The sequence below is a fragment of the Bos indicus x Bos taurus genome, chromosome 25, assembly GCF_003369695.1.
Source record: "Bos indicus x Bos taurus breed Angus x Brahman F1 hybrid chromosome 25, Bos_hybrid_MaternalHap_v2.0, whole genome shotgun sequence".
NCBI lineage: Eukaryota > Metazoa > Chordata > Mammalia > Artiodactyla > Bovidae > Bos > Bos indicus x Bos taurus.
Window position 1 is genome coordinate 19,707,072 of NC_040100.1, and position 23,887 is coordinate 19,730,958.

The 23,887-nt window shown below is 47.5% G+C and overlaps 1 protein-coding gene across 1 annotated transcript; it reads right to left on the reverse strand.

The window, feature by feature from the left end:
• Positions 1-430: 430 nt before the first annotated feature.
• AQP8 (aquaporin 8) lies at positions 431-10,195 on the reverse strand. The gene is made up of 6 exons (XM_027527596.1): positions 10,086-10,195; positions 9,690-9,943; positions 6,598-6,724; positions 4,468-4,682; positions 2,124-2,258; positions 431-917 (listed from the first exon to the last, which is right to left on the reverse strand). The coding sequence occupies exons 1-6, from the start codon at positions 10,095-10,097 to the stop codon at positions 869-871; spliced, it is 792 nt and encodes a 263-aa protein (XP_027383397.1). The 5' UTR covers positions 10,098-10,195; the 3' UTR covers positions 431-868.
• Between the last annotated feature and the right edge of the window lie 13,692 nt (positions 10,196-23,887).

A 23,887-nucleotide genomic window follows, 5' to 3' on the forward strand; every position in this document is an offset into this window, starting at 1 on the left:
CACACACGCTACTTGTAAGGTATGAAGTTTGGAATGTGTCACTTTATTCTTTTTTATCTTTAGTTATTCTTTATATTCTTACCTTTCATCAAATACCTCTGTCTCCCTAGACTTGTGCTATGACATATTACATATTTCCTTAGGAAATCCTTGCAGCTCTGGGCCACCCCCATATCCACCCTCCTCCTCAGCTAAAGTGGGTAGATTCATATCCTGGATAGCCCTGGGAACTAAACCAGACCCTCGAGTCTGCAATGGGCTTTTCAGCAAGGTCTTGAGGTCTGTGATCTGGAACTGATTTTGAGTCCAAACAGGACTCTAGAAAGGACTTAGCTCCAGACTGAGTTCCCACGAGTCTGGCCCAACCTGGACTTTTGCTTCCTCCCCAGCAGTGTCCATTTCTGAAAGGAAAGGCCAGCCAGTGGGCACACAGAAGGAAATATTGGACTATTTATTGCAAAGCTGGATTGACAGCTCAGGCAGCAGGGAAACAGACCACAGAAGGCCCTTTTGTAACAGAGAAATCAGGGACTAGAGAAGGAGAAAGAGGATGAGGGAAATGACCAGAGACACACTAACAGTCACCTCCTCTACTCCTGGGAACTTCCCTGGCAAAAGCTCTTCTGTTGCGCTGTTTCTACCTCCCTCTGGGTGGCGCTGGCGACACATTCCCTAGGCTGAAGTCTCATGAGCACAAAGGAATGCGAAGGACCTAGCACCTCTGAGAAGCCAGGCCCAAGTCAGGGGAAGCGTATCAGTCAGTCCTTGGAGGCTCTGCCCTGGCAGGAAATGCAAAGCTGTCTGGTCTGTGGTCCCGGATGGATCCACTGAAGGTCCCTGGGGTGGCAGGAATTCCACCATCTCAGCCTCACCGTCCCTTTAGGATTAGACGAATTTTCGCATCTCCAATGAAGAACCTACAAAAAAAGGTGGCTCAGTGAGGTCTCCAAGTCTCTGGAAGAGAGTCCTTCATCACATGTCTCCAGGTCCAGAAGAGATGCCTTCCTGGGCCTTTCCAGCCTCAATAGCCAGATCTCCTGGGGTAGAAGGAGAAACTCTCCTGTTGGGTTTCCAACCCCTTTTCCCTAAGATCCTCATCTGTACTATTTTGAAAACATCAGAGAATGATTCCTGATGCTTTTCACTAAGCCACAGCCCAAGCCGGGACTGCAGATGGGCAGCGATGCAAGCAGTCTAGATCAGCCCAGCCCAGTGCCTGCCCCTGCCCAGACAGCAGGCTCTGAACCAACTCGCATCCGTACACAACTTGGAGCAGAAAGGAGAGGACCCTATGGATCCTTGAGGCTCACAGATGACAGCTGGAGGAGAAGCAGTCAAGCAGATATTATCCTCCTGATAATAACATCAACCTTATCCATTGCACAGTCAGGGAGCACTGCTCACAATGTGTCTTATGTGAATGGCATCTCCTGACATGCATGCTCTTGGAGGCACCATTGACATGATTTTCTATGTGGATAGGATTCCCTGAGTTGTATGACACCCCTGTGGGGAGCTATTCCTCCCCTACTCTCAGTCAATACAGTTGTTCAGGAGGGGCTGACCTCACCCGAACTCCAGGATTAGGCTCATGCTCAGACATAGCCAATAAGAGAGCTGACCCCAGGGCTACAGAGACCAGTTCAGAGGTAGACATGGCTCACACCGGGCCAGTTCAACCCAGAGAACAGCAGATCCAGGACTTTTGTAAGAGCTGTTGTTCTATTTCCTCTGGTCTCAGTTATTGAGCTGCTAGGCTGGAAGCCTGGAATGCCTGGTAGGCATCTTTGCTTCTACTGGAGAGCCTTCTCCTAAGCACAAAGCCTACCCAGAGGTCAGTAAAGCCTGTGAGAAGGACCCAGCCCTACAGACATTGTGCGAGCTCCCACCAAAGTCAGGGCTACCTGTGAACTTTTCAGTTATGCCAGCCAATGAGCTTCCCTTTATGACAAAAGCTGTGTTCAAATGGATTTCCGTCACTTGCAGCCAAAGATCCCAGAGCCATAATCTTTGCCTCTTCTCTGCTCTCAACCCAAGCGAGACCCGAGCCCCCTACCCCTGGATGCCCTGGGAACTATCCCCATGCCCACCAGATGGGCCACGACCCCGTGTCACTTTCCTACCTGATGAGCACTCCTACAAGCAGGCTGGCCAGGAGGGGCCCCAGCCAGTAGATCCAGTGGTAGTCCCAGTGGTTGGCCACCATGGCAGGTCCAAAGGCCCGGGCAGGATTCATGCACGCTCCAGACACAGCACCCCTGCCAACACCCAGCCACACTCGTCAGCAGAATGCCAGCCAAGGAGCCCCGACGCACCCTGGTTCATTTCCCCTATGTGGGCCTAGATCACACACTGCCCAGAAACCCTCTCTACGCTATGATAGCGTGGACGTTCCCAAGAAGACACAGGTGAAGAGACTTCTAACACGAGGAAGTGAAAGGCTTGACTCCTCCCTGGGGTCCTCCCTAAGGTCTGCCACTCCCCCGACACCCCTCTGGAAGAATGGCCAGCAAGCAGGGCTGGCTCAGTGATGGCAGGAAGGAAAATGGACCTACACCTTCTCCAGAGTTGATAAAGTCAGGCAACTCTTAGCTATATGAACTTAGGGTCAAGTGGATCTAGATTTAGAAATCTAGAGATTTCTAGGGGTGACATTTGTTTCACCTCTGTGTTTCAGTTGAGGTGAGCGTGCATATCTCATAGGTTGTTGTCAGGGATGGATGAGACAACACATACAGAACCCGTGTTTCTCATATAATTCATTGCAAGTGTTAACTCTAACCCAGCTGACCTGGTTGAGGTCTTTGTTGTGCTGCAAGCTTGGGGCCCAGCATCTCCCACAGGGTGGGTGTTCCCCAGGAGCACCTCTCTAGTCCTGGTGTCTGTACCCTCGCCCCATTGACTCAAGCTGGGGTCCTCACTCAGGCCTCACCCCACAAGGACGCCACCTGTGGCCAGTGGTCAAAGCCGGATGAATGAGTCAATAGGTTTGTAAGTGAACCAAGAGCCACTAGGGGGCAGCAAAGCCCTGCTACTGCTCTATACGCCTATTTTCCCAGCCTCCCCAGGCGCCACTTCCCAGACGATGACTCAGGGTCAGAGGGCAGAGCTAGGAAAGGCTACACCTGGTTAGAAGCTGGCCTTCAGGAAGGAGTTCCCTCATCCCCCCTTTACCAAGGGCTCTTGTCCCAGATCTTTCACTTAATTTGCCACTGCCCAATGACGTTTGATGCTTCCTGGTGGCTCAGATGGTAAAGAATCTGCCTGCAATGCAGACCTGGGTTCCATCCTTGGGTTGGGAAGATCCCCTGGAAAAAGGAATGGCAACCCACTCCAGTATTCTGGCCTAGAGAATTCCATGGACAGAAGAGCCTGGCAGGCTACAGTCCATAGGATCACAAAGAGTCAGACACAACTTCGTGGCTAACACACACAATGACTTTAATGAGGGACTTCCCTGGTAGTTCAGTGGTAAAGAATCCACCTGCCAACACAGGAGACGCAGGTTGGATCCCTGGGTTGGGAAGATCCCCTGGAGAAGGAAATGGCAACCCACTCCAGTATTCTTGCCTGGAGAATTCCATGGACAGAGGAGCCTGACAGGCTATAGTCCCTGAGGTCACAAAGAGTCGAACATTACTGAGCAACTAAACAAGAATGACTTTAAATAAGTCACCTGTGTCTTCTCTGAGCCTGTTTCCTCAGTTATGCTGCTGCTGCTGCTAAGTCGCTTCAGTCGTGTCCGACTCTGTGCAACCCCATAGACGGCAGCCCACCAGGCTCCTCCGTCCCTGGGATTCTTCAGGCAAGAACACTGGAGTGGGTTGCCATTTCCTTCTCCAATGCATGAAAGTGAAGAGTGAAAGTGAAGTCGCTTAGTCGTGTCCAACTCTTGGAGACCCCATGGATTGCAGCCTACCATGCTCCTCCACCCATGGGATTTTCCAGGCAAGAGTACTGGAGTGGGGTGCCATTGTCTTCTCCATTCCTCATGTATAAATGGGGAGAAATAACCCTTTGTCTTCTTAATGCCTTTCCAAGCCTACTGAGAGGCTCTTGATAAACAAGACAATGTGAAAGCTCTTTGTAAGTCTGAAGCTAAAATCTGGCTGCCTGCTGGCAAGTCTACAGAAATGATTTCTTGATACTACAAAATTAGGAAATGCACATAAAAACCCAGTCTTCTGACTTCCCTGGAATGAAATTAAAAAGGTCACCCCAAGCCCATATTCCCACACACTGATAACTTTTCAGAGGAGCATGGTGGGGGCCTCCTAAGACTCCGCAGTCCCCACCACTCCCTGTTGAATGCCTCCTATGGCCCACTTCCCGGTTAAACTGTCTGCATGGCTTCTATTGGCTACCGAGCCTGTGACCCTCAGGGAGGCTCTGCAGGCCTGCGCTCCTCCAGGACCGAGCCTCGGCTGAGGGCTGAACACTGCAGTCCCACTGCCGAGCGGCACTCACCCCGCCAGGATGTCCACGGTGACAGAGAAGCCGATGCAGAATGGGGCCAGAGGACCTAGCGTCTTCTCGTTGATGGCGCCCGTGCACACGGTCAGCACCAGCAGTGTCGTCAGGATGACCTCCGCCACCACTGCCCCGGCCACTTGCTCCGACTCCTGGACTGTCACAAAGGCCGCTCCGGTCGCATTCCAGAACCTGTCCTCGGGACTCACCGCCTGTGGAGAGCAGTGCTCAGCCCCACAGTGGGGGTGGAGAGACGACTGGGAACTGGGTTGGTCCGGGGGTCGGGGGTTCACACGCTTCAAAGCCAGGGAAGGGTTCTGTCCAATGTGCAGCCAGACCACATCCCAGCTCCACCAGTTCCTACTGTGTGGCTCACCTGAGCTACTGGACTTCTCTGAGCCTCATTTTGCTCATCTGTAAAATGGGGATAACCTAGTGGTGGCCCCAGGTGTTGTGAACCAGAAACATATGAAACTTAGATGACCTTTTTTTGAAAAGAATACAGAAATACCTAATTTTTACAAATTTTGCAAACACATACATACACTCAGGTGAACACATTGCCAGCCCCCTAAAAGACCTCTTTGAAGGGATGAGAAGAGCCATGGAACTTAAGCTCACTGGCTTCCCAGGAAGTTGGCCTCTGGGGTCATCACGACCCCTGGGAGGGCAAACAAGCTTCTGGACCCAGAACTCAAATCTGGGCCCTGCTGCGCCTCAGCTCATCTGAACTTGAGCAAGTCACTGCCTTCTCTGCCCCTCGGCTTCCCCCTCTGCAAAGTAGGGGTGCTGATGATAACAGTTTCTGGCCCAGGTGGTGGGTGCTCTCTCTCTAAGGACGGCTGCTGGCTTCTGGTCAAGCTGGAGATTAAATGAGAGGATTCTGTCAAGTGCTGGGCAGGGGTGGGGTGGGCAGAGAGGAACACTCAGTGAGCTCACTGCTGCCCCACACTCGTCTCCATCATGTCGGATGAGTCTGCAAGTGGCCTGGCCTGAGGGAGAGTCCCGGCATTGCTTTCCATAGGGAATCAGAGCAGTCCCCACTCTAAACAGACAGGGCAGCAGGGTCTCAAATGGGGCATGCGGTTACCAGGGCAGGGAAGATAGCAAAATGGGGATCAAGACCAAAGTCTGCAGTGGGCAGCGCTTAGAGCCACAGACCAAACCCTAGCCAGGCTAATAGGCACTCCCTTCACTCCTACCCACCCCAAACTCCCCTACCCCGCCACAAACCAAGCAAAGCCTTCATGTTGAAGGACTCCTAGTTAAGACGTAAGAACAGCAGGAAAGAGAGAGACAGAAAAGAGAAGGAAAAAAGAAAGTCAGGTGGGCAAAGATGGAGAAAGAAGTCCATGCGTGGAGTTCGGTGTATAACTATAGAAATTCTGTGGCTGAGAGGAAGAGCTAGCCTTCCTGTTGGAATGGGAGATTTCCAGTAAATTGAGTGTTAACTCCAATCAAAGGTAGAGTAACTCAGTTTAAAGGCAGGCAAACTGGAGAACACACAGAGAAGTTAGTTCAGGAGTTTCTCAAGGAGAAGAACCATATGCATCCTGAATCCTCAGCTGGTGCTTAGTGAGATGTTCGTAGAAAGAGTGAACAAGTGCGTGAATGGATGAATTTTAAAAATCAGCATTATCTAAAGCCACAAATGGACTCAGGAAGAGAAACTTTCAGTTTTGAATTCTGATTCCTGGTCTCCCCAGGGAAGGCTGTATCCAGACATGGACAGAATAGGGTGGGTTTAGAAAGAACCAAAGGTCCTTTGAGTGTTCCCTTCTGGGTAGAAATTTGGTGGGCTTCCCTGGTGGCTCAGATGGTAAAGAATCTGCCCGCCAATGCAGGAGACCCAGGTTTGATCCCTGGGTCGGGAAGATCCCCTGGAGAAGGAAATGGCAACCCACTCCAGTATTCTTGCCTGGAAAATTCCATGGACAGAAGAGCCTGGTGGGCTACAGTCCATGGGGTCATGAGAGTCGGACACAACTAAGCGACTAATGCATTCACTTTCAGTCCCATTGGAAGCAACAAAAAAGAGCCAGACAGTCCCTACTCCCCATCCCCACGCACCCCAGCAGCCCTGGCAGAGCCAAAGCCCCCAGCCCAGCCCCCTGGGGGATCACCCACCTTAGCCAAAGTGGCCCCGATCAGCCCCCCGCACAGCTGGGAGATCCAGTAGGGAAACAGCATCGTCAGCTTGAGGCCTCCAACCAGCATCGCTGCCAGGGACACCGCAGGGTTGAAGTGTCCACCGCTGTCGTCCAAAAGAAGCAGGAGTCATGAGGCCAAGGCTTAGAGCCTGGGTCCCCACAGCACCCTGGCTGGCCCTGCAGGGCCAACGTCAGTCAAGGGCAGCCCAAGCAGAAAACAGGCGCCGGATCATCCCCACGTCCCCTGAGGTGTGGGGTGGTGGAGGGAAGGTAATGAGAGGGGAGGCTGGGAGGGGAGGGCAGCCCCATTCCTGTCCTACCCCCAGATCCAGGACGGCCCAGAGGAAGAACGTGATGGAAAAGCATCTCTCAACTCCTTCTCGACCCCCACAGAGCTGTATCCAGCCCTTCAGAGCTGTGGCCACGGAGCACAGCAAGACCCCGAGCTTCAAATACATAGCCCAGGAGAGGTATCCCAGGCTCCCCATAAAAGTAACCAGGCCCTGAACACTAGCTCCTGACTGGTTGAACTGCTCAACCAATAAAAATCCTAGTTTGGGTCTGAAAGTGTGACTAGCGTTGTGTGTTAAACTTGAGCTTAAAGGTTCCTGGAAATGGCATTGGTAATCGGGAGTGAGGTTAGAGGTTCATGATTATATTGGGGGTTGGGATCTGGGGTTTGGAATGTGCAGGGAGGTTAGACAAAATCGAACCTAGGTCAAAGGGCTGGTTCAGGTTGGCTCCGTGGGGCAGTTCCATTGGTCCTGGGTAAAGAGCCTTCCTCTTGACCAAGCTGCTCAACCCATCTGAGTCCCAGGGCCAGGAGGCCCCTGAATACCCTGCTACACCCACTGGCATCCTGTCCAGCCCCACACAGATAGAAGAGCTGTCCTGAGAGGCTGGCTCAACAAGCCCTCAGGAGCATGGGATGGACACTCCCAATAAGAGGGACAGTGACCCCAAGACCCCCATGTCTCCCCAGCTGTTCAGAGCCCACTAATGGGCCTGCCCACCCAGCGGGCACAGGACACTGAGCTGAGACTGGACAGAAGACCCTGGCTCTGGACACAAGACTTGGTCCAACATGCCAACATTTCAGGACAAGCTGCCCCAGCTTGTCTGGCCGAGCTCTGCACACAGGCCCTTGGGGAGCTTCCTGTAGGGTCAGGAAGTGCTAGCTGATCTCAGACTCAGTCGATTCGGGTCCATGACCAAGCTTAGCCTGGGCTCTGCCAAAGCAGAGAGGTGGGGGGCAGGGGCAGGGGCAGCCTCCCGCCGGAGACTGCAGAGTTAGAAGCCTGTCTGCCATCAGCCCCTCCACCAAATCACCCAGTCCAAAAGGCGTGAGAAACTCACTCAGAGCATGGCTCGACCAGGAGAGGGCTGGAACACCACACATGTTCAGGAAATTCACTTCACACTCATTAACAATAAAACAATCATCCATTGTTTACTCACTAAAAGCTTACTGAACACCTACTCTGCGCTAGGTGCTGGGCTGGGTGCTCCAACAACCTCAAAGTCGGTGTCTGCTTCATGGTAGGTACCCAATAAATATTTGTTGACAAAAAACAGATGGTTGGATGAAAGGCTGGCATTTCAGATAGGCAGTCTCCTGCAGTGCAAAGCAATGTCCTCTCTGGCCAGCTGGCCTGGGTTCAAACCCCAGCTCGGCCACAGAACAGCTATGTGACCATGGGCAAGTGATAAAACCTCTCTGTGCCTTAGTGATCCCTATCTCATAAACTCTGTTGCAAAAATAATTAATACAGGTTCCTACAGAGTGGTGGCAGATAGTTGGTATTCAACAAGTATCAGCTATTATTATCATCTCCCTTTTATTCCACCTAACATAGGTGCAGTTACTTGCCCTGGTCACCCTGCTAAGCCATGACAAATGTTGCCTTCATCCCTGAACCAATGAGAACAGAGGACTCTGATTTTCATCCCACCTGCAGCTTCCCTTAGATATTTAAAGAGAAATGTAACAGTTCTCTTTCCATTCTGTTTTTCTGAGAAACAGTATTTTAATTTCCTTACTCAGATCAGTTTTCTGTGAGAGATTAAATACAAACGAACCAGATTCTAGATCTCCCTGCCAGACACCCCATCCACTGGGTCGTTTCTCCTGGGAGTCTGCGACCTCCCGGTGGAGCCTCCATTCAGGGGAGGGCTAGGCAAGGGGAGCCCCTCGGCCCTCCCTACCCCCCTGGTGGGTTCTTCTGTGAGGCATTGCCTTCCCCTAGGTTGGAGCAAAACCCTCTCTTAATGGTAACTATGGGCTTTCCAGGTAGCTCAGTGGTAAAGAATCCACCTGCCAATGCAGGAGACATAGGTTTGATCCCTGGATTAGGAAGATCCTCTGGAGAAGGAAATGGAAACCCACTCCAGTATTCTTGCCTGGGAAATCCTGTGGACAGAGGAACCTGGCAGGCAACAGTCCATGGGGTTGCAAAGAGTTGAACACAACTTATTGACTAAACAACAATAACAAAGGTAACAGTAACACAGCCACCAATCACCACCAAGTGAGTGATTGAGCGCTCACTATGGACTGAGCACTTCACAATATTTCATTCTTGTACCTCCACCAGGAGGGGCTGGGTTTAGGCAACAGACAGCTTGGGTTTGCATCCTGGCTCTGCCCTGGGTCCTTGGATGAGTTACCTGATCTTTCCCCTTCACAGTGAAAAAATGGGACTAATAATAGTACCAACTGCCCAGGGGTGTAAGGATTACATGAATTGCCATACACAAAGTGCTTGGAATAGTTCATGGTAAGCATGAGCATTACACCTGCACTGGCTTGAGAAATAAGATTTAGAAAATGCTGTTCCCATTTCATAGGTGAGCAGTTGGGTTTGGAGAATGACTTAAGCAAAGCTGCAGAGCTCATGGACTGAAGAGCCAGGATTCTAACCCAGGCAGTCTGATCCCCCAGCCCACATTCTTATCCACACTGTTCTCGGGATCCTGGGTGTGTGCCCCCGGATGCCTGCCCACCACGCCACTCCCTGCCCCCAGCTCCCCTCAGCCAGCACCAGGCTGAGTGCCCAGAGCTGTTCCCACCTGATATTTCCCAGCGTGGCAATGACCAGCCCCAGGGCCAGCCCGTGGGCCAGCGCTGGCTGCAGCCGCCCGGTGTCCGGCCCATTCTCGATGACCGACAGGCAGCCGATGAAGATGAACAGAGCAGAGCCCAGCAGTTCCACCAGGCAGGGCTGCACCAACCGCTCGTACCAGCACCCATGCCACCGGCCCCTGTTGCTGGGCTCCTTCACCTTGACGCTGCCCGACTCCAGGTCACACATGGATACAGCTGCCTGTGGGGGTGGGCAAGAGAGAGAGGGAGCCGGATGAGAGGAGAGCCCAGAAGGAAGACCCCAGCACCTCCACCTTTAATGAATCCTCAGCCACCCGCTTGGAGGCCCAGGCTGCAGAGGAAGAGGCCAGGAGTGGACCCACCTCTGTAAACATTGGGGCGGAGATGACTCTTGGAGGGACTCTGTCCTGCCCTGGCTGGGAGACCCACACCTGCTGTCCCGGACAGGACACTCTTATCTCCAGGACCCGGGCTGCCAGCCCACTAACAGGCTCTGCCCCTTTTAAAGGGCTCCAGACACTCCCGAGGGTGCCGAGAAAGCAATAAAGACCAGTGGGAGGTGGCCCTGAGGTCATGGAGAGGAAGCCTTTTTTAAAAAAAAAAATCTCAGCTGGGCAGGGCAGGGGGGTGGTCAAGGATTGCTGAGTTTTCTACCAACAAAGGGAAAAGGCGTTGTCTTCACTGCGTCACCTGGAGAGAACTCTAGGTCTTCCCCAGCAGGAGATGGAGGGGTCCAGAGGAGACCAGCATGTGTAAGTGAACACGGGGGGCTCCCACCAAATCGGGACCACAAATGGGAAGTAAGGCTGAACTCAACTTCAGTGATGTTTTCCACCAATTTCCAAGGACACCTCCTCATATCTGAGGCCCTGACACCTCCACACACTCACACTGACAGGCTGATCCAGGGCTGAGGGTGTAGACGGATGATTGTTCTGGGAGATTGCAGAGGCAATGGTAAAGCCCGCGGACTTTGGAAACAGGCTGCCTGGAGTTCAACCCCAGCTCCTCCACAAACTCCTGAGTAACCCTGAGCATTTGCTCACCCTCTTTGTACCTCAGTTTCCTCCCCAGTGTAGGGATGATAGTGGCGGGGCCAATGAGGTAGAGTTGTGTGGTTTAAATGAGTGAAGATCAGGGCACTTCCCTGGTGGTCCAGTGGTTAAGAATCCACCTTCCATCGCAGTGAAGTGGATTCAATTCCTGGTTGAGGAGCTAAGATCTTGCATGCCGCAGGGCAACTAAGCCTGCGGGCCGCTACTACTGAGCTTTCGCACCGCTATGAAGACCCAGCGTAGTCAAAAAAATTTTTTTTAATTTAAAAAAAATAAATGAGTTAAGATCATAAAGTGTTTAGACACAGATGTTTATGATAGACACAGGGTAAGTGCAATACCAGTGCCAGCTGATTTAGAATATGTATTTATGCGAATTGATATTTACCGAGAACTTTCTACATGCCAGGCACTTGGTTAAATACCTATACGTATTATCTCATTTAAACCTCACAATAACCCTATGAGGTAGGTACGATTATTACAGCCACTTGAACAGATGAGGAAGTGGAGATTCAGGAAGGTTAAGTTCCCCAGGATCACAGAGCTTTTGTGACAGCAGAACGTATGGGCTAATCACAAAAGGACAAATACTGTGTGATTTCACTTATATCAGGTACTGGAATAGACAAATTTATAGAGACAGAAAGTAGAGTGGTGGGCCTGGGAGGAGAGGAGAATGGGGAGTTAATTTTTAATGGATACAGTTTCAGATGGGGAAGATGAAAAAGTTTTAGAGAGGGATGGTTGCACACCAATATGAATGTACTGAATGTCACTGAACTATATGCTTAAATGGCTAAAATGGTAAATCTTGTGTTATACATATTTTATCACAGTTGGAAAAGAAAGTGTATGTTAAGCCACTACACTCATAATTTTTTAAAAAATCTTGTGGGTTAAGCCTTTCTAAAGGGATGGATGGATAGATGGATGATGGGTGGACAGATGATGGAAAAGATGCATGGAAGATGGGCAGATGGGTGGATGCACGGATGGGAAGAAGGAAGGAAGGGAGGAAAGAGGGAAGGGCAGGGGAGAGAGGTGGGTTTCCTTATTTATCCATTCAATAAATATCTAAATATCGACTGTGAACCAGTCACTGTCCTAAGAGCTGGAAGGAAACGTAGCAGTGAACAAGAGAAGCAAAGATGCTGTTCAGTGTTTATAACTATTATCTGCATGTTGTATACAGTCACAGAGAAGTAATATCTGGGATAAGAGAATTTTAATGAAAATTTCCACCATTAACTGATAACTCATTATGTATCTAACGCTGTGCTAAGCACTCAGCACGTATTTACAACTCAATAAGTCCTATGACTTCTTATCCCCATCTTCAGATAATAAAAACGAGATACAAAGAGGTTGAAGAACCTGCCCAAGGTTGTGTAGATTAAAAAAAGTATCTACTTCAGGACAGAAGCAGATGCATCCGGACAAAGGTTTGACAATTTGCTGAGAACTCGTTTCGGCTCGCCGCCCAGGAACACAGTGCCTCTGTTGAGCATCTGCACATCTTGGAAGGTTTCAGGGCCACTCTCTTGCTGGTTATCTCGAGACTTGTTCTCGCCCTGCTTCACACCCACAGCACACTGTACACATTGTTTCTTACTCCCTTCCTGCCGTGTCCCTGAAACATGGGATAGCGTCCAACCCTCAGCTCCCCAACTCCCTCACTCTTTACTCAAGTCCTGCCAAGCACTGCTTCCAGAAGATTCCTCTCCTATTTTCACCCAGGCCTTCATCAGTTCTTGCTTAGGCTCTTGAAAAGAAAATCAAATGTTTATTACACACCTGCCAACTATAGACCCCGTACTGGACACCTCTTACGCATTCCCTTGATAGTTAATATTCCCAATAATCTATTATTTTCTCACTTCACAAGTGGGAATGCCCAGCTGGCATTACTGTAACAACTCCTCATCTGGTCTTCTTGCTTCAACTGATTTCTGTTTTGTTTTTTTTTTTCAATTTTTCAATTGAAGTGTAGTAGATTTACAATGCTGTGTTAATTTCTGCTGCTCAGCAAAATGACTAAGTTTTATATATATATATATATATATATATATATACACACACACACACAATCTTTTTCATATTCTTCTCCATGATAATTTATCCCAAGATATAGAATATAGCTATACAGTAGGACCTAGTGGTTTATCCATTCAATGTATAATAATTTGCATCCACTAACCCCAAATTCCCACCCCATCCCTTCCCCCCACCCTTGGCAACAAGTCTGTTCTCTATGGCTGATGTCTCAGCCAATTTCAATCCATTCCTTTAAAACTAGCAGCCAGCAGGGCTGAGTTTAGCATTTGGGTCCAGGTTTGGGGATCAGGTTTCTGCACCTATACCCCCAGCTATTCTCTCTCAGCCTCAGTTTCCTCCTCTGTAAAAGTGGGCTAACGGTGGTACCCATCCCCATAGGATTGATGTGTGGATTGAGACAGCCCTTAGCACAGTGCCCAATTCAGAGCAGGAGACCAGTAACCAGTAGCTTTTATTATGGTTTGCATTAGTCAGAGTAGACTCACCTGTGTAACAAATAACCACCACCCCCCCAACATCTCAATGGCTTAACATAGTGAAAAGTGACTCATTATTCACAGAATAACAGCAGGCCCCTCATCACATGGTGACTCAGGGAGCCGGGTTACTTCCATCTTGAAGATCCACCATTTAGGTCCTCAGATCTTCTCCACCAGCCAGTAAATTCGGGAAGAGAATGTGGAGGATTGTGCATGGGGGTTTTGTGGGGTAAACCTGTGACTCAGTCATCTCCAACTCTGCAACCCCTTTGACTGTAGCCCACCAGGCTCCTCTGTCCATGGAATTCTCCAGGCAAGAATACTGGAGTACATTGCCATTTCCTTCTCCAAGGAATCTTCCCGTCCCAGAGTTCAAATCCAGGTCTCCTGCATTGCAAGCAGATTCTTTACTGTCTGAGCCACCAGGGAAGTCCTGCCATAGACCTAGAAATGGCAAATACCATTTCCATTCCAGTTGATTGAATAGAACTCAATCACATGGCCACAGAATAGTCTGGAAAGGACTTCCCCGGTGGTCCAGTGATTAAAACTCCACGCTTACACTACAGGGGCACAGGTTCCGTTCCTTGCTTAGGAACTAAGATCCCGTATGCTGTGCAGCATGTCAAAAAAAAGTCTGGGAAATGCAGTCTGACTCTGTGCCTAGAGGAAAAAAGAGGCATTTTGTGAGCACTCAGATATTTCTACCACGTGGTGGCTACTGTTGTTCCCCAGCCTGTCAATCTAATCCTACCTTTCCTTGACTTCAAACTTTCTAGCACCTTCTGTGGCAGTCAGGGCAAAACCAAACTCCCATACCAGTCATATCTGGACTCAATTCCTGCCACACAAATCATAAAGGATTTGTCAGAAGAGCCGTGCACCTCATCCCCTCCCTTCTCAGGCCGTTCCTTCTGTTGGAGCTCTCTTTTTCTCTCTTGGCCAACTTCTGCTCCTAACTCAAATCTCAGATCAAATATTTGTCCTTTTTCCCGGGCCAACAACATGCCAAGTGCCCCTCCCCCGCTAGAGCCAGGATTGGACTCAGGAGCTACAAAACCAGTGGTTGTCCTCAGAAAATCTGAATGTCATTCAAGCCGAACAACGTGTCTCCACAACATGAGAATTTTTCTGTGGTCTGAGGTCCCCATGTGCAATGTGGTGGTCTCCCCAAACCACCGGGATGATTAGTAAGTACACTGGGGAAATGGTACCATTCTCAGAAATTGTTTTACTGGAAAACTCTTCAGCCTTCCAATCCCAGGTCTGGTTGACATGACCAAAGCCTCTAATTTTTATCTCTGCTTGGATGGCAACATTTTAAGACATCTTTGCATCCTTAGGTACCTGTCTGCCATCTACCATCAAGTCTAAACAGAGTAAAAGAACAGGTTGCCTTTTTCCTAAAAAACCACTTTCTCCTCCTTTCTCATATTGATGGCTGCACTATTATGGAGAAAATGTAATGCTGGTGCCATGGCAACCACCTTGGGATCACGAGGTGCAACTTGCTAGACGTGTGAATCCTTGATGACATCACCAAGGCACCAGACAGTCCTAAGACCAGCTACTCCAGACTTCTTGTTAAATAAATATACTCTTCCCAGAGAACACCCCAAAGCAAGTGACTTCATAAATGGTCTGTGGGATATTTTAAATTTTCAAGGAAAATTACTTGATGCTCATATCTGTCAGACACAGTGTGAATTACTAGCTAAGTAGTTCACACTTTTCTATTAGATGGTCTTACATTCCTTTCAATGACATCATATCTTTGCAACCTGGTTTTATGGGGGTTGTCTTAAAAAGAAAAGTGCCACATGAAAATCAGTGTGGAAAGGAAGTGAGATTGGCAGTGTTCAATCCTATATCAAGCCCTGAGAAAGTGTGCAGTGCTCCAAAGGCATACATATCCCATGGTAAGCAACTGTAGTATTTAAAAATGAAAGTTATTAAAGAGTACAGTTAGTTATTTGTGTTATTAAATAACAATTGAGTTATTTAATTATAGTTATTTAAGAATGAAATAAAATATTTTTTCTTTCAATATACATGAATTTTCTTTAATGGTGACTAAGTTCAGTTCAGTTCAGTTCAGTAGCTCAGTCGTGTCTGACTCTTTGCAGCACGCCAGGCCTCCCTGTCCATCACCAACTCCTGAAGTTCACCCAGACTCACGTCCATCGAGTCAGTGATGCCATCCAGCCATCTCATCCTCTATCATTCCCTTTTCCTCCTGCCCCCAATCCTTCCCAGCATCAGAGTCTTTTCCCATGAGTCAACTCTTTGCTTGAGGTGGCCAAAGTACTGGAGTTTCAGCTTTAGCATCATTCCTTCCAAAGAAATCCCAGGGCTGATCTCCTTCAGAATGGACTGGTTGGATCTCCTTACAACCAAGGGACTCTCAAGAGTCTTCTCCAACACGACAGTTCAAAAGCCACAATTCTTCGGTGCTCAACCTTCTTCACAGTCCAACTCTCACATCCATAGATGACCACAAGAAAAACCATAGCCTTGACTAGACAGACCTTTGTTGGCAAAGTAATGTCTCTGCTTTTCAATATGCTATCTAGGCTGGACATAACTTTCCTTCCAAGGAGTAAGTAGTTAGGCAATAAATGTTGTGTTTTTTGGACTTAACTAATAAATGTAACTATTAGATATTCTTTCTGGCCAAGGAACACAGTGAACCAAGAAAGTCTGAGAGCCTCTGAGTAAATAGTACATGTCCTTCTCTTTCAGGCACTGGGGGCTGAATTTTCTATCCTTTGTAGCAGAGAACAGTTATTGCTGATAAGCTCTGTCCCAATATACCAAAGATACTGGGCTTTCAGTTTAATAATTTCTTCTTAAAACAAGTCACTCTCAGTAGTGATGCAGATGCTTGCTCATTCAGGCCGGTCATGAGATCTGTGCTCTGTGGACAGCCACAGAAGCACGCAGCAGAACAGTGACCAACCAGGTTTTTGGACACTTTAATCAATGGAAACTGATAAGAGACCAGACAAGAAAATCAGGCAACACTTTACTGAGACTCCTGCTCCAGCAGGAGGGAGTAAAAACAAGTAAAATGTCCCCTTGATCACTCCCAGGTGGGGGGCTGGGGGGAGGGTGGCGAGCCAGTTCCTTAAATAAGGTGAAGGTAGGAGTGGATTGGTGGGTCGGGCCAGAGGGGCAGCTTGGGTGGTCTGCCCACCCCCTTAGCAGCGTGGTATGCAGGTGTATGCACAGACCCTGTTTTGCTCCCAGCACCTCAGTTAGATTTTGGTCTTTTTATATCTTCTGTGTCCTTAATTTGGCCCAACTGTGCATGCAGGCAGTTATTGTTAGTCCTTTATAGTTTCTTTGTATTTTATTGCTCCAGGAGATGTTTGTCCAGGAGCAAGCACTGCAGCAAAGGGTCTCAGGTCCCAGCCTCTCAGAACATCTCAGTGTCTTCTGAAACTGTGCCTTTATTTCTATTTAAATAGCTCTGCCATTTGTTTGCAGCTATGATTGCTCACTTGGAGCTCAGGGCAGGTTGGTTGGTAGAAATGAATCTGGTTTTCACCTTTCTGGCTGCTCAGATTACAGATTTAGTTTGAACCTGAGCATCTTCCTTCCCTGGAGAAGCCACCAGCACCCTATTTTCTCCCCTGCCGTATCAAGTTCAAATATCAATGTCTTTGGAGTCACTAGTAACCAGAATCAGACATGCAGGCCCCATTGTGTCAACTTAAAAAAAAAATGCACAACGTGAGAGTTGTGAGTTTAGTTTTATTTGGGGCAACATGAGACTGCAGCCTAGGAGACCCCACCGCGGCTCTGAGAAGCTTCTCCAAAGAGTCAGAGGGGAAAGGCCCGCATATATGTGATTTCAGTGAAGGGGGAATACACTGACTCAAGGATGTATTTTCCCAGAAGCTTTCTGCTGGTCTCATGAAGCTTTAGTTAGTCACGAGGAACAGTCACCAGCATGAAAGATTTTAGTGCTTTTCTAGATATGAGGAGATACAAGGATTGGGCTCATAAAATCAGCTCCTGAAAATATCTATCTAAAGACCTGTCCTGCCGGGTTTTACCCTGAGTACAGACTGCCTCCTTTCTGCTCTTCACCTTGAACTCCTTTCAGATAGTGTTGGAGGTCAGCAGCTGCAGCAGCACATGAGTTAATCCTTATAGAAGTAGACGGAGGAGGAAATGGCAAACTACTCCATATTCTTGCTGCAAGAACCCCATGAACAGTATGATGAGGCAAAGAGTGCCCATTATTGTTGCTCATTTGCTCAGTCATGACTGACTCTTTGCAACCCCATGGACTGCAGCACACCATGCTTCCCTGTCCTTCACCATCTCCCGGAGCTTACCCAAATTCAAGTGCGTTGAGTAGGGGATGCCATCCAACCATCTCATCCTCTGTCGTCCCCTTTTCCTTCTGCTTTCAATCTTTCCCAGCATCAGGGTCTTTTCAAATGAGTCAGTTCTTCGTATCAGGTGGCCAAAGTATTGGAGTTTCAGTTTTAGCATCAGTCCTTCCAATGAATATTCAGGACTGATCTCCTTTAGGATTGACTGGTTTGATCTCCTTGCAGTCCAAGGGACTCTCTAGAGTCTTCTCCAACACCACAGTTCAAAAGCATCAATTCTTTGGCATTCAGCCTTCTTTATGGTCCAACTCTCACATCCATACATGACTATGGGAAAAACCATAGCTTTGACTAGACAGACCTTTGCCAGCAAAGTAATGTCACTGCTTTTTAATATGCTGTCTAGGTTGGTCATAGCTTTTCTTCCAAGGAGCAAGTGTCTTTTAATTTCATGGCTGCAATCATCATCTGCAGTGATTTTTGAGCCAAAAAAAATAAAGTCTGTCACTGTTTCCATTGTTTCCCATTCCATTTTCCATGAAGTGATGGGACCGGATACCATGATCTTGGTTTTTTTAATGTTGAGTTTTAAGCCAGCTTTTTCACTCTCCTCTTTCAACTTTCATCAAGAGGCTCTTTAGTTCCTCTTCACTTTCTGCCATAAGGGTGGTGTCATCTGCGTATCTGAGGTTATTGATATTTCTCCTGGCAATCTTGATTCCAGCTTGTGCTTCATCCAGCCCAGCATTTCACATGATGTACTCTGCATATAAGTTAAATAAGCAGGGTGACAATATACAGCCTTGACGTACTCCTTTCCCAATTTGGAACCAGTCTGATGTTCTATGTCTGGTAATAACTGTCATGTTCTAAAAGTGCCCATGGCAAGCGCCACCTTGTAGCTGACAGTCAGAACTCTTTACAGCCAGAAAGTCACTGGGCTGAAGGAGAAGTCCACTAAGTCTCAGTGTTAACAGGAGGTCATTTGCTCACCATCTGCATGTTTGGGACAACAATGAAAATGGTAGCAACGGACTTCCATGGTCGTCCAGCGGTTAAGAGCACTTCCTCTGCAGGGGCCTTGGGTTCAATCACTGGTCGGGGGAGTTCCTCATGCTGTGCAGGTAGGTCAAAAAACTTAAAAAAAATTTTAATGGTAGCAATAATGTCTACCATTTGCTGAAGAGCTTGACACTATGAGCATATTTCATACAAAAAATCAGAATGTTCCTATGTTGTCATTTTTTTTTATTTTGTTATTTTATATACTATTTGGACAGTAATAACCATTAAAATTAAATAACTCTACCCAGTGGCTCAGCGGTAAAGAATCCTCCTGCAATGCAGGAGCTGGAAGAGACATGGGTTCAATTCCTGGCTCAGGAAGATCCCCTGGAGGAGGGCCTAGCAACCCACTCCAGGATTCTTGCCTTGAGAATCCCATGGATAGAGGAGCTTGGTGGGCTATGGCACATAGGGTTGCAAAGAGACACAACTGAAGTGACTTAGCACAGAAGAAGAAACCCAAAGTGTCAACAAACATGAAAAGATAATAACCAGGAAAAAACTCAAGGGAAACAACAGAAGATGAATTTTAAAAACATGATTAACATCCCATACTGACAAAGAGGGAGAAAATGGGCAAAACCAATATATTTCTGGGAAAAGTGTACAAAGCTACAATATATTGTAACACAATCTTGCAATATACATGAAGTCTTTAAATTCACCTACCCCTAGACCCAAGGAGCCTTATGTTTGAAAAGCGATCCTATAAAAACAAAAACTCTAGAACGTTCTTGGTGGTACAGTGGATAAGAATCCACCTGCCAGTGCAGAGGACACAGGTTTGATCCCTGGGCTGGGAAGATTCTGGATGCCGTGAGGCAACTAAGCCCACGCACTGCAACTCCTGGAGCCCTCGCACTCTAGGGCCCGTGCGCCACAGCTAAAGAGCTCCCTGTGGCTCAACCACTGCACCTGGAACCTGTGCTCCTTAACAAGAGAAGCCCCTGCAATGAGAAGCCTGCACATGGCAATGAAGAGTAGCCCCCACTCACCACACCTAGGTAAACCCCGTGTGCAGCAGTGAAACAGCAAGGGTAACCAAAATAAATACACAAATGCTTACAAACACACAAAAGCTCCAACTGGTGAGGGACATTGATTTCATTATTCTCTATTGGTAGCAAAAGCTGAGAACTATCTGAATGGTCATAATGCTGGAAACAGTTGAACTAAATAGGAACCATCTACCCTAGAAAGAATGTCTACTTTCAGTGTCCTGAACATCCCATTGTTTCACTCAGCATCAAGCCTTTGGACAGTCTGTTTCTTTTACCCAAACTGCTCCCTAATGCTGACAAAATCTTACTCATCCTTCATGTCTCAACAAAGATATAATGTTTTGTAAAGGTGTAAGAGAGAAAACATCATGAAAATGTAAATCACATGGAAGGGCCAGCAATTGAATGAATCTCTCAAACAAAGGGAAAGAAGTCAGACACGAAAGAGCACGAACAGTGGAACAGAAAGTTCAAGGACAAACTTTGGGAGGTAGTGACTGAGACGGGCACGTGGAGACTTCCTGGCTCCATCACTTTCTGTTTCTTGATTGGGTTCTGGCAAAGGGTGAGTTCACTCTGAAAATTCATCAAGCTGTTAATGATGCATGTACTTCTCTGTACGTACATTGTACTTCAATAAAAAGTTTAAAATAAACCAAATCTATTATATTTTAAGAAGTAGCCTTCCGGACATAACCAAGAGGAAATCTGTAGGTGAATCAACGGTACCTAAGAAGAAGACGCTGAATTCTATCTCTACATTGTTGCTTACAATGTTTTATCCCCATAAAATACAAAAATATGCACATTTAGAAATTGCCATTAAGAATCAGAAGCCTTGGACTTTGCTGGTGGTCCAGTGGTTAAGAATCCGCCTGCCAATGGAGAGGACATGGGTTTGACCCCTGGCCTAGGAAGATCCCACAGGCTGCGGAGGAACTAAGCCTGAGGGCCGCAACCACTGAGCCTGTGCGCCCTAGATCCTGTGTCCATAACAAGAGAAGCTACCGCAATGAGAAGCCTGCATATCATAAGGAAGTAGGAAGTAGCCCTCACTCATGGCGACTAGAGAAAAAGCCCTTGCAGCAGCAAAGACCCAGTGTAGCCAAAAAATAATAAATAATTTTTTAAAAAATCAAAAGTCTTCACTCTGCTGTTTGTTACTCCAGTAATTGAATTGTCATCAATAGCAATACAGGTTAACAGCCAGCAAGACCTTTTTCAGGCCTTGTACTGAGCATTTAACAAACATCACCCTGTTGGTTCTCATGACAGTCCTGTGAGGTGGGCGTTGTTCCCATTTTGCAGCCGAGGAAACCGCAGTTCAAAGATCTAGTGACTCACTAAAGGTTAGAGGTAATTAGGGTCAGAAATAGTTTGCTAACTCCAGAGTCTATGCTATTACAGGCCAAATGTCTCTGTAAGAGGTGAAGGTGAAAAAAGTTACAAAAGTGTTAATCGTTCAGTCATGACTGTTTGTGACCCCACGGACGGTAGCCTATCAAGCCCCTCTGTCCGTGGAATTCTCCAGGCAAGAATACTGGAGGGGGTTGCCATTCCCTTCTCCAGGGGACCTTCCCGACCCAGGGATTGAACCCAGGTCTTATGCATTGCAGGTGAATTCTTCACCATCTGAGCCACCACCAACTAGCAAAAAAAAAAGAAACGAGAGATATCTTTTGAGAGACTCATTTGGTTTTTTATTATTTCTAAAAAAGCTTTATTGAGGTACAACTTATAGACAATAAATTACGGGTCAAGTGTACCACCGATGCTTTGACCTATGGTATACCCATGAACGGAGAAGGCAATGGCACCCCACTCCAGTACTTTTGCCTAGAAAATCCCATGGACGGAGGAGCCTGGTAGGCTGCAGTCCATGGGGTCGCTAGAGTCGGATACGACTCAGCGACTTCACTTTAACTTTTCACTTTCATGCATTGGAGAAGGAAGTGGCAACCCACTCCAGTGTTCTTGCCTGGAGAATCCCAGGGACAGGGAAGCCTGGTCTTCCCCATGGACAGGGCTGCCATCTATGGGGTTGCACAGAGTCAGACACGACTGAAGCGACTTAGCAGCACACCCATGAAACACGCTCCAATCAATATGCTGAACATGAACGTATCGTCTCCCCAGGTTTCCTTCTGACCCTGTTCCTGTTCTCAATCACTAATCTGCTTTCTCCCACCATAAGCTAGTTCTAATTTTCTAGAATTTCCTAGAAATAGAATCTAATTTATAGAGAACTAGTAACAGAGGAGCCTGGTGGGCTGCCGTCTCTGGGGTTGCACAGAGTCGGACACGACTGAAGCAACTTAGCAGTAGCAGTAGCAGCAGTGATTAACAGCAAGGAAGGGGGAGAGGAGCAATAAAGGGTTGGGGAGTGGAGGTAAAACTGTTGGGTGTAAGACAGGCTATGAGGATGTATTGTACAACATGAAGAATATAGCTAATATTTTGCAACCACTGCAAACAGAGTGTAACCTTTAAAAATTGTGGAAAAGTTTAAAAATTTAAAAAAAAAGAAATAGAATCAAACAGCATGTGTTCTTTTTTTATCTGGCTACTTTCATTCAGTGTATTTACTTTTGATTCAACTGTCTTGTTGTGGGTCCAAAATTAATTTCTTTTGGTGGCTGTGTAGTATTCTATTTTTTATCCCTTCATCCTGAATGGACATTATCCAAGTTTGGGGATGCTACCAGTAAAGTTGCCATGAACATTTTTGTACAAGTCTTGGTTGCTGCTGTTGCTGCTAAGTCGCTTCAGTCGTGTCCGACTCTGTGCGACCCCATAGACGGCAGCCCACCAGGCTCCCCCGTCCCTGGGATTCTCCAGGCAAGAGCACTGGAGTGGGTTGCCATTTCCTTCTCCAATGCATGGAAGTGAAAAGTGAAAGTAAAGTTGCTCAGTCGTGTCTGACTCTTTGCAACCCCATGGACTGCAGCCTACCAGGCTCCTCCGTCCACGGGATTTCCCAGGCAAGAGTACTGGAGTGGGTTGCCATTGCCTTCTCCACAAGTCTTGGTAGTAATATATAATTTCATTTCTCTCTGTTTTTTATTACTTATTTATTGGTTTTTTGGTTTGTTTTTTGTTTTTCTGCTGTGCTGGGAAAGACCTGCTTTCTCTGGCTCCGCAGTGATTGGGGGCTACTCTTTGAAGCCCAGTACAAGGGCTTCTCATTGCAGTGGCTTCTCTTGTTGCAGAGCGTGGGCTCTAGGTGCACAGGCTCAGTAGTTGTGGTGCATGGGCTTTAGTTGCTCCTCAGCATGTGGAATCTTCCCAGACCAAGGATCGAACTCATGTCTCCTGCATTGGCAGGCAGATTCCTATTCACTGTACCACCAGGGAAGCCTGCTTTCACTTCTCTTGAGTAAATACCTAAAAGTAGAATGGTAGGTGTGTTATGTAACTTTTAAGAAACCACCAAATTGTTTTTCAAAGTGATTATAGATTCCCATATGCAAGGCTTTTAGTTGCTAATAGATGGATAGTGGTATCTTATTGTGGTTTTAACTTGCATTAATTATAACTAATTTTGTTGAACATCTTTTCATGTATTTACATGCCATCAGCCTATCACTTTTCACTTTCATGCATTGGAGAAGGAAATGGCAACCCACTCCAGTGCTCTTGCCTGGAGAATCCCAGGGACGGGGGAGCCTGGTGGGCTGCCGTTTATGGGGTCGGGCAGAGTTGGACACGACTGAAGCGACTTAGTGGCGGCAGCAGCAGCCTATCTTCTTTGCAGAAATGTCTGTTCAACTGTTTAAGCCATTCAAAAAAAATGTTGGTTCTTTGTTTTCTTATTACTGATTTTGGATAATACTATATATACTCTGGAGACTGTCAACTACATATTGGCACTTGCAGTGATCACTTGCCATCTACCTCTACAAAGATTAAAGCATATGCTGCTACAGCTGCTGATTTTCAGTACTACCTGAAAGGAGCTCAGTGTGGAGAACAGAAATGAGGTACTCTGTGCTCAGGGAAAAAACTGGCAGGACAGGTCTTCTGATAGATAGATATTTTCAGGAGCTGATTTTATGAGCCCAATTCTTGTATCTCCTCACATTTAGAAAAGCACTAAAATCCTTCCTGGTGATAACTGTTCCTAGTGACTAGCTAAAGCTTCACGAGACCAGCAGGAAAGT